This window comes from Vanellus vanellus, assembly GCF_965231255.1.
Source record: "Vanellus vanellus genome assembly, contig: HAP1_SCAFFOLD_308, whole genome shotgun sequence".
NCBI lineage: Eukaryota > Metazoa > Chordata > Aves > Charadriiformes > Charadriidae > Vanellus > Vanellus vanellus.
Window position 1 is genome coordinate 143,541 of NW_028128115.1, and position 11,095 is coordinate 154,635.

Genomic DNA, 11,095 nt, shown 5'->3' on the forward strand with positions numbered 1-11,095 from the left:
GTTCCGTTCCCTGCCTGGGAACCCGCTCTTTCTCGGTCCCTGCTGGCAGCTCCTGTGGAGGCTCCTGGCCGAGGACCAGCCCCAGTTTCCCCACTGCCCCACCAGCAGCCATGGGAGAGCGGGGGTGTCCTGAGTGTGTGAGCACCACTGGCTCTGTTGCTGCACTGGGCCAGGCCTCCAGGAAGTGGTAGAGGGAGCTCTGGGAAGAGGAGCTGCTCCTCAACAGGCTGCTGCAGTCCTCCGAGTTGGCCAGCGAGCACAGGCTGCAGGGGCTCTTGCGGTAGCCCTTGGGGGGCCCAGGATCCCGGGGGGTTCCCTGGACCAGAAGGAGCTGTCCCCACTGATAGGACCTATAGGCGGCAGAGGAAGGCAGGGGGACGTGGGGGCTTGGGGGGGTCAGGGGATAGAGAGAGGCATCACTGCTCAGATGGTATATGGTTGGCAGGGAGCCCAGTGGGTCCTGTGGGGCCCGGTGCTCCCTCCTCGGTTGCCCTGCAGAGGAGGAGAGAGAAGAGACCCGCTGCACCCCGTCTCCTCCGTCGGGGCCCGCGGGCAGCACCCCCTCCTCAGCAGGCGGGCAGGGCTGCCCAGCGCAGGCAGGGCACGGGCTGAGGGTCTGGGGCAGGATCTGGGGGTCTCCCCCACACTCCCTGCTTCTCCTGTGTCGACTTGAGCTCCCATCCTTCATCCGCTAGCTGAGAAGCTGCTGAGGGAGGGGACGGAGTGAGCAGGCAGCAGCCCCCGGCACAGCCCCGGCTCAGGGCTGCCGTGGGGTGTGGGCTGTTTGCATGGTGCTCGGTGCCAGGGCCACTCACTGCTCTGCTCCTCTGGGCGGGCTCTCGCGTCCGTCGTCCCTTGCTTTGGCTTCTTCCAGTCCCTCTGCAGGACCCCGGGAGCTGGGTGAGACGGGAGCAGCTCCCAGCCCCGCGCCGCAGCCCCCCACCCCACCCCACGCTGCGGCACAGTGCGGTGCAGCAGTCGCCTACCTGGAGCCGCTTGGTCTGTAGCACAGAAGAGACCGCGCTGAGCCCCATCAAAAGCATCACGAGCGGAGCCAGGTGAGCTGCGGGGGGGATGTTGGACTCCCTCCTGGCACCAGCTGCGGTGCAGCCGCGCAACCCTGGGGTGCCCCCCATGGGAAATGTTAAAGAAATAAAATGTTGGTCTCTATCCCTGGTGCTGTGGTTCCTCCTCCCATCCCGTGGCTGGGGCTGTGCCCCCCTCAGTGCCCGACCCAGTGGGACAGGCTGGCACTGCGGGCACCCACCAACCTGGGGGGGGTGGTGGTGTCGGGGGAGCTGGGTGGGCTGGAGAAAGGGAGGAAGCACCTCTTGAAACCAGCTCGGCCCTCTCCAGCCACAAAACCCTCCCCAGAGGCACCAGAGGGGACCCCCAGATCCTTGAAGGGCTGCCCCAGACTCCCTCTGGCCTGCAAGATTCCCCCCCCAGGAGCACATAAGGGCCGCCCAGGATCCCTAACAGACACCTTAGTGGCGTCCCAAATCTGGGTTCTTTACCTGCTGGGCAAGCCAGTAACACTCTGTATGGGAGCAGCCAGCCAAGCCGGTTTCAGAGCACAAGAGGTGAGAGGCAGGGAGCTGCCATCCCACTCAGCTCCATCTCTGCCGTGCCGTGGCTGTGCAGAGAGAACTTGGGGGAAGCTGCAAAACAGCTCAGCCCGAGCTTATCTCAAGATGGCACAGAACAACCAAAACCAAATGGCCCTTAACAATCAAAATGCCCCGAGTCCCATCCCACCACTCTTCCCGTGATGTTGAGCGCTGGACATCACAAATTGGCAACAGAGACTTTGCTATGGCACCACCAGAGGGAAATATCCCAGACAGTGTAATCCACTCAGGCATAATCCTGCACCCTCACCGAGTCAGGAAATATAAACCACAGGGTCTGGGGAGACAAATGGGGAATCCTCCAAGGATACAGCTGGCCCCTCGGAGATCCGTCCCCCCCATCCAGGACGCTGGAGGGGAGCATTTACAGCCGAGGACGGCCTTTCCTTTAACCTCTAGAAAAGCCGGCTTTTGCTAAAAAACAAACGTCCCCCTCCTGCCCCGGCCCCCTCTGAAATGAAATAAATAAAGAATTAAAATCCTTGCAAAACTTAAAAATAGCCGCTAGTTTCGTTATCGTTACATTGATTGTAAAAACTGATGAGCTGCTGTGCTGTGTGCCGCAGCCCAACCTCCCCCCCCCAACGCTGGGCGAGCTCCTCTGGCCATGCCTGGGATGAAAAACCGGTGGCTTTTAGGAAATATCAAATAAAAAATTAAAAGAAAAAAAAGAATAATAAAACCTCTCTTTCTCTCTGCCTGTGTTAGTCTAACAAAACGGATGGCGTCGGGAGGCGAAGGAGGAGGAAGGGGGAGGCTGTGGGTTGGAGAGAGCCCTCCCCGTACCCTTCGGTGGTGCATCCTCGCAGTGCCGCAGGGAATGGGGGAGGGGGGGTGTTTTTGGGAGGGGTCTTTGGTTTGCACAGGGTAGCAGTGGTGGGGGCTCAGCCCCATCCTTACAGTGCTGGGGCGCACGGGGCTACCAGGCGCAGAGTCCCTCCCCCAGTGAGGTGCTTTGGTGCGTTGAGGTGTTAGATGGGGTGGCACAGCCCCTGCCCGCCCCGGGAGGGGGGACACCACCTCTCCGGTGGCACTGGATGGGTGGGAGGGAGGGAGGGAGGGAGCACAGCTCTGGGAGCCATGGAGAAAGGCGTGGGGGTGTCCCTCATCGTGGCAGCCCCCAGCAGCCCTACCTGGCCACCCGGCCACCCCAAGGGACACCCAAGCCCCATCTTGGTCCTCTCCCCGTTGGGTGACGCCCTTCCACCCACCCCGGAGGTGCGCTCCTCTCCTGCGGGGGGGACGCCCAGCGCTCGCCTGGCTAGAGAAGCACCGGGGGGGAGTGGTTAGGGGGCATCTGAGCTTCCCCATTACACGGGCCTAATTACTGTGCCGTTAGTAACCATTAGTAACCACTTTGGCTCTGCTAACCAACTGCGGCGAGGCCCCCACCCCGCTTTAGCACAGGCTTCCTGATGCCAACACCTCCCCGAGCCACTGGGTAAAGCTGCGCCTGGCAAAAAACCACCACCCCAAAAAAAACCCACACCACATCCCCCACTCCCCGCCCACCCCTTCTCCCCCCATCACAGCCATGGGGCAAACTCCCACCACCACCACCCCCCAATCTCAGCGCAGCCATGACCCCCCCGAGACACTGGAAAGAGAGCAACGGAGAGCGAGCTCAGGCTCCTGTGAGCTGGAGAGATTTCTCTTTGGTTTTTGTTGTTGTCGGTGGGTGGGATTTGGTTGGTTGTTTTTCACAGAACACTTTGCAGCAGAGGACAAAAACGTGGTGTCGCAGCCCCCGGGGCCGGCGCTGGCACTGCCACCTCCCCCCACCTCCCCCCTCCCCCGGCTCCTGTCCCTCCTCCTGCCCGGCGGCTGTTCCCACTTTCCATCCTTGGTTTGTTTGGTTTTTTTTTTTTCCTTTCTACCTTTCTTTTTTAATATGTGGGGTTTTCTTCTTTCTCCCTTTTGTTTTTTGCTTCCCCCTCCTTTTTTCTCTTTTTCCCCTTTTTGCTTTTTCCCTTTTTTTTTGCTTCCCCCCCCCCCTTTTTTCTCTGTTTCCACCTTTTCCCCCGTTTTCACTTTTCTCCTTTTTTCACTTTTTTCCCCTTTTTTTCTCTTTTTCCCCTTTTTTCTTTTCCCACAATTCCGCCCCCCCCCCCCCCCCCCCCTTTTTTTTTTTTTCCTCTCTTTAAACAAGCTCTCTCCTGAAGGAGCGGCCCCTGGCTCTCCGCTGGCAGAAGGAGCCTACGGAAGAGCTCTGGCACTGACACGGGCAGGAACACCCACTCACACATCGCAACACAGCAGTTAGTTTGGCAACACCCCCACCCCCTGTCACAAGTGAGACCTGCACAGACAAAAGGCTCCTGAGTGAGGGCACTGGGGCAGCCCCACCTTAGAAGCAGCAGAGGAGCAGAGCCGTCCGGAGCCATCAAGAGCACAGGAAGGGCTATTCAGGGCCTCATTGTCTGCGCCGAGTGACCGTTTGCTGAGAACCGCTCTGGCGGCTCAGAGCTCAGCCCCAGCAGCAGTCTGGAGCCAACGGGGAAAAGTACACTGGGAGGAAGACTGGCAGCCTTCCTCCACAACGCCCCGGAGAGAATGACCAGAGTGCTGCCTGTTCCCATCGTTTTGTCCAACTCGTTTCTTTTTTTATTAGAAAATTAATAAAAAAAACCCTCCAACTCTCAGGTTTCCAAGGCACACAAAATCTCTAAAAGGGAGACACAAGCGTGAGGTGCTGAGGTACCCAAACCTGCCCACGTTAGTCCAACGAAAGGGATAGCGTCGGGAGGCGAGGGAGGAGGAAGGGGGAGGCTGTGGGATGGAGAGAGCCCTCCCCGTACCCCTCGGCTGTGCATCCTCGCAGCGCCGCGGGGAATGGGGGGCTGTGTGTTTGGGGGGGTCTTTGGTTTGCTCCCCTGACCTGCTGGGGGTGGGGGAGGGGGGGGGGATGTCTGGCGGCGGGGTTACAGTCATCGGGCGGTGCTGGGCGGCACGGCGGGAGCCTCCCTTGCTGTGCTGCGAGGCCGGGGCTCCCGGAGCGTGTTTCTGCTCCTGCTGCTTCACCTGCTGGAGCAATTCCCTCATCTTGCGCTGTGCAGTTATGGAAGATGCACCCAGGTGGGATGCGGGTGGCTTTGCCTGCACAGAGGAGTCCATTCACACCCTGGGCGCTGCTCTGCACGGCCTCCAGAACACCCATTTTTAGCTCAATCGAGCCAATCTTCAATTTCAGCACTTGCACAGCCGGGGGGAAGCTACCGAAACACCTTCAGTGCCTCTTGGGGGCACAGGGACCACCCAAAAGAAGAGTGGCAGGGTGCTCGGGTGGTGCTGGGCTCAGCAAGCCCCACGCCTTTCCTCGGTGGATGAAAGCGGCCGGGGAATATCGGGTAACGCCACGGCCAAACCGTACCTGCCTGGCAAAGAAATGCCCAATGATTTTAACGATGACCTCCTCGTTCTCATCTGGGATTTGGTCTCGTGGCACAATGACTGCCGCGCTGGTTAAGTTTTGCAGTTCGTTTACCTGGAGCGAACCACAAGAGGGTGACGCCCTTCCACCCACCCCGGAGGTGCGCTCGTCTCCTGCGGGGGGGACGCCCAGCGCTCCCCTGGCTAGAGAAGCACCGGGGGGGGGGGGGGGGTGGGGTGGTTAGGGGGCATCTGAGCTTCCGCATTACACGGGCGTAATTAGTGTGCCATTAACCACCATTAATAACCACTTTGGCTTTGCTAACCAACTGCCCCCACCCCGCTTTAGTGCAGGCTTCGTGATGCACACGCCTCCCTGTGTGGGAGCAGCCAGCCAAGCCGGTTTCAGAGCACAAGAGGTGAGAGGCAGGGAGCTGCCATCCCACTCAGCTCCATCCCCGCCGTGCCTTGGCTGTGCAGAGAGAACTTGGGGGGAGCTGCAAAACAGCTCAGCCCGGGCTTATCTCCAGATGGCACAGAACAACCAAAACCAAATGGCCCTTAACAAACAAAATGCCCCGAGTCCCATCCCACCACTCTTCCCGTGATGTTGAGCGCCGGACATCACAAATTGGCAACAGAGACTTCGCTATGGCACCACCAGAGGGAAATATCCCAGACAGTGTAATCCACTCGGGCATAATCCTGCACCCTCACCGAGTCAGGAAATATAAACCGCAGGGTCTGGGGAGACAAATGGGGAATCCTCCAAGGATACAGCTGGCCCCTCGGAGATCCGTCCCCCCCATCCAGGACGCTGTACAGGGTGACTTCCCAGGGATGGAGCGACCTCACCTGAGAGAGAGAGGGTAAGTGACTAAGAAACATCCGTACGGTATAGGGCATGCGATTGAGTTTGTGACTGGTGCACTCTTCTAAGGCATTAATATCTAGCGCCCTCGTGGTTTGTGTTGCTACTTGTCGGGGGCATTTGTAGCTCGCAATAGTGGATCCCGCTAATTTCTTTTAAACTGCGATAGTGTAATCGCCATCGCACACACAGAACTTGCAATAGTGACGTATTGGACCTGTGAGCGAAGTCCAAATAAATTGTTAATTTGAACCTCTCAGTGAAGCCCTTTTCCCCTTTTTTCACACACACAAAGCAGAGGTATTTCTAAGTTTATGCCATTAATGCGCAGAAATGGGCTGCTTGTCCCAAAACAGGAGCGCTCACACCTTAGTTCCAAAAATCTCCACTTTTATTCATTGATTATTACATATTCGAACAATTAATACATATTCCCTGTCATTCCCTCTAATGACTGGTCGAGATTTCTTTGCTTCCCATGTAAAGGAGTGCGCAGACTCTGTCTTTTTTTTCCTTCTTTTGAGTAGGTGGTACCGTTTGGGGAGGTGGTCAATGAGTGGGTGGTCACCATCTCCCCCTGCCGGAACTCCCTTTTACCTGCTTTTCCTCTCATCTTGGCACTTCCGAGTGGCTTTCGGGGTTTGCTGACCAGGCCTACAGTTCATGGCTCTCTCGACAGGAACCCCCTGCTTCTCAACAGTGCTCCATCGCCTGCTGGGTAGTTCCTTAACCGAACCATAGATAAATCGTGTCCAGTAACTATTTCTCTATGTGAAGATGAGGTCAAGAAATGGCGTTGGGGCAGTAGAGAGGACTTGAGCAGCAGCAGGTTTCCTTTGTTGCTTCAATGACATTTAATTTTCCTAGTTGATGTCCATTTTACTACAACAATTCCCCCCTTTGAGACTTATCCAAGTCTTTCTGTACTTGGATGAGCCTCATTTTCTATCCCGTATCACTAATACATAAGATTGAGATAATTGCTTGATAGCGAGACTCTTAAGACATTCGAACAAAACTCACTATGATGACAAAAACCTTTGCAGCCATCCGGTCAGGGCAAACTGCAATGTCATTCCCTGGACTAATCCAACTGCCATTTTCACTGCCGAAAGCCGCGTTATTTGTGCAATCAAACACCGATGGGCGCTACAGCGCAGCACGAAAGGCCAACACCGACTCTGGCGGATAACCCAGAGGCCTCACGACCATCCAATGCCTTTACCGGCCCCAATCCTACTGCCGGCTCTGTCACAGCGGTGCCGTGGCGCTCTCCGGTGGGAAAACCGACCAAGGAACAGCACAACACGGCACGGGCCCGGGTTCTCCTTCACTTTGCACCATCAACCGTGTGGAACGGGTTTTGACGGCTTCAGTTATTTACAGCACAAACCCAGCAAGAGCAGCCCCAGGACTGGAACGTTCAACAACCCAATGTAATAAATTAAGGAGAACAACACATAACCCCCCCCACTTACTCCTATAACAAGATAAACATCCTGACTCGTACCAGAACAACAAACCTCACTCCTATCAGAAGAACACTAAAGCCTAAAACTAAGACCTAAAGGATGGCTAGCTAAGACCTAAAACCTACACGGGACTATTACCTAAGGGGGAAACACTATTAAATATGATAACTCTTTCTCTGCCATTCTCATCTTGTGGGTCTTTCGTGAGTGGGGGCGACCTCGTGGTGGTGGACCCTCCGCAGAGCTCAGGCGCTGCCGGAGGCGAGAGATGGTGGGTGGGTTTTCCCAGAGCATGAAAGGGACCTGGTTGCCGGGCTGAACCAGCAGTTGCCCGGTTGCCAACTAGAGGCGGTCACCCTCTGGGCTTCTGCCGGCTTCGCCGCCCTTTAAAGACTCCTCTGGGGCCTTCCGATCCTCCTGCAGGCGATGGTATTTCACGTGCGCATTCCTCCCGTTGACTGTCCCAAACACCCTGGAAGGGAGAAAACAAACAGGGATTTTGAATTCCTTTTTTTTTTTTTTTTAAAAAAAAAATAATCATTAGATGACATTTCATTATTTCTACTTTTGTGAGCTTCTGGTCTGTTTTGCTGCGTGGTGCCATACAGCTTGTGCCAGTACCCCCGGGTGGGTGGGACCTCGGTGGTTAAACACGGCAGATCATTAGGGATTAAAATAAGAGAAGTAACGGCGAGACGGCTTAAAATCGGGTCAGACTGAAACTCAAGTGGCTCTGCGTGGCACAAGCGACCGTAGCGCGGGAGCCCTCGGGCCGCAAACCGCAAGAAGGAACTTCAGTGGAACCTTTTTCTCAGCCAAAAAAAAACGAGAAACGCTGGGATTCTCGCCCGAGGAGATGAACCGCCCCAGGCCTGTAATGGGAGGAAAGGGCCTTCAAAGGGAGAGAGAGACCCTTGTGGCTGCAGTCAGCGGGAGACGGAGGAGCTCCGAGTGCGGAGGAGATGGGAGGAGGATGGAAATGCCGAGTCTCCATCGGTTTGAGCCCAGATCAGCAGGTTTCGAGAAGAAAAAACAAGCGGCTCACCTTCCACACCACACTGCCCGCAGGGAAACCCAGCCACATCGCCTGCGCCTCCAGCCCCGCACGGAGCGTCCCCGGGATGGCGGGAGGGACTGCCTGTGCCACAGGGTGTCTTTTCGCTGCTCTTCTGCTTCTTGGTGGACCCGAGCCGGCGCCTCTTCTTCGGGCTGCAACCAGCCTGTAAAGAAGACAACCTGTGCTCATTTCTCCTTCTCCTCAGCAAGGGGGACAGCTAAAGTGAAAAACTGGCTGGAAACATCCCCAGACGGCCCAGACACTGAGGGGTTTATTTGTGTGCTGGGTGTAACGCGTTCTATCTGCCCCAGCCTGCCCCAGTGAGCTCCTCCGAACACTAAAACAGCCCAAAAAATGCTGAAACTCGACGGGGAGGATGGGGTGCAAAGACAGATGGTGAAAGAAAAACCGTATTATTTCTACCGTCCTCAGCGGAACAGCACTTTCCTCCACAAAAGTCTGTAAAATGGGTTTAAAACGTAGAATTACTGAGCACTGAAGGGACATGGTTACCCGGTGTCTACCACCAAAAAAACCCCTAAATAATATGTGTTTCTGTGAGCCAAAGTCCCATTTCCTGTCAAGGAAGGTTTTGGCAACACCCGCGCAGAGGTGGGTCACCAACAGTTCCTTTGACGGAGTACTGGGACGTTACAGAACATCCCCAAAAATCAGCAGCAGCAAGTTTAACGCAAAGGGGATCGTTTCCCAGAGCCCGGGACAATGCGTCCATGGAGGAGCAGCATCTCGCACCCACCCCGGCAGTTTTCCTACCTTCTCTTCAGCCTCCTCCACCTCATCCGTGCCTCGCTGCAGCCTTTTGGCTGTCCATCCTGGTCGGGTGGCGCCAAACCTGACGTGTTTTTTCCAGGTGTAGTAATATTCCACGCACTGGGCCACGGTCTTCGTCTGAATCTGTCGGGAGAAAACCAGAAGCGATCGATGAGGGAAATACCGCAGGAAAACGCTGAAGGCACAGACCCAGGACGGATCTATCCAGCGCTGTTTGTCCTCCCCTGTGTCTGCGGTTCCCACAGCGCAACGCACGGGTGAGATCAGGCCGAAAACGAGCCCCCTTCTTCTGAAAGGGCCGTAAAGAAGCCTTGGGAGGGCAGAACTGTACGTTTCGTGCCGATGGTCAGCGGAACGTGTCAGTATTCTTCTAGTATTTCCTGTATTTTGTACTGGAGAGATTAAATATTCGGTTGATATTTGGGCAAATTCGGTAGACATTAGAGCCAATTATGTCTTGTACCGGTATCTTTTTAGCATGAAGCGGCATCCCAGGGACAGGATTACAATGCACCATTCAAAAGACAACTTTTCTGGGTTAAAACTCCCCTCAACGCTACCAACACGTGACCCGCCTCGGTCTAACGGCTTTACCTTCTTCTGGATCAGGTGGAAATTCTTCTTATGCACATAAAAAGCCTCTTTAAACAACTGCTCCTCCAGGGGCGTCCAAGTGTCTGAGCCTGGGAAGAAACAGCCACGTGCAAACGATTAGACCCCTTGCAACCTCACGGAAACGCACACAATTTATTCGTCACGCGTCCACATGTCTCCTCCTTCGGAAAGCAATTAGCCAACACCGCAGGCAGTTTGTTAGCACGAGCAGTTATGGCTGCCAGCAGAGCAAGCCCTGCACGCAGTAAAGCCGGGGCGCGAGGGAAAGGAGGAGCGTTGGGCGGCATGGGGTGTCACCGCAAGGGACAGCAGCAGGCTAGAACACAGGGACGAGGCATTCCCCGTGCCAAAAGGCCCCCAGAACAGATTAAAAAGACTACTTCCCTGCCCCAAAGAACACGAACCGCTGCTCGCACGTTTCTAAAAATCACTTCTTTCAATCAGAACAAAGGGAACGGCAGTACCCGCTCGCATTCCCGGAGAAGCAACAAGCTCTGCTTCCACTTTACCTGCGTAATGATAATCAGCCAGGGGATGGGATTCAGGTCGCTGGGGTGCCCCAGACTGCAACATCTCCAGACCCTCCTGCGGGAGTTCAGAGAACAAGACTTAGATTCCCCCTCAGCAGGGGCCAAAAGATCAACTCTTCAGCCCACTGTGGGAAGATGGTACTCAGTCAACGCTCAGCAACAGCGTGTCGGGGTCACCTCCGCCCACGGCAGTTGATGAGAATATTTCCTAGTCCAGTAGGAATTCGAAAAGAGCTGCTTCTTACCAGAGCTTCATGCAGGCAGTGCAAGGCGTGCTCCAGGTTGGCTCTTCCCCCCGGCATGACATTGGAGCAGGCGAAGTTGAGCAGATTTGTCACTAGAAATGCAACAAAAACCAACAGAAAGTCAGTTTTCGTCAAGAAAGGAGAAAAAGTGCGATACAAGGCAGAGGGCAAACAGAGCAGACAGACTGGAGACCCAGAAAAGGCACCGAAAAAAAGGCAGGTTATCCGGTATCGCTCTCTCTCCCTTCAGAGCAGCTTTGGGACCGGTAGCTCCAGAGACAGATCTCCCCTCTCCCGAGGTCGCTGCAGCTGACGTGGGACAGCTACAAACGCCCCTGACCGTCTCTCCCAGAGGACGCGACTCAGAGCACCACCGGTTGTTATCTGTTCACTGTCCCACCAGATCTGAGCCACCCTCGGGTGCTACCAGCCATGAAGGCGGTCAAGCAAAAGAGGGAGAGGGTCCCAACGGACAAACAGCTGCTGTGAAAACGTGCAGTTTTCGACCCTTAG

The 11,095-nt window shown here is 55.7% G+C and overlaps 1 protein-coding gene across 1 annotated transcript; it reads right to left on the minus strand.

The window, feature by feature from the left end:
• Positions 1–7,073: 7,073 nt before the first annotated feature.
• Positions 7,074–10,674, minus strand: LOC309684711 (zinc finger protein 541-like; the record flags this gene model as incomplete). The annotated part of the gene is made up of 4 exons (XM_082500579.1): positions 7,074–7,119; positions 9,254–9,315; positions 9,787–9,867; positions 10,592–10,674. Coding segments are annotated over 4 exons (272 nt in total), but the record flags the coding sequence as incomplete, so codon positions are not given.
• Positions 10,675–11,095: the final 421 nt, after the last annotated feature.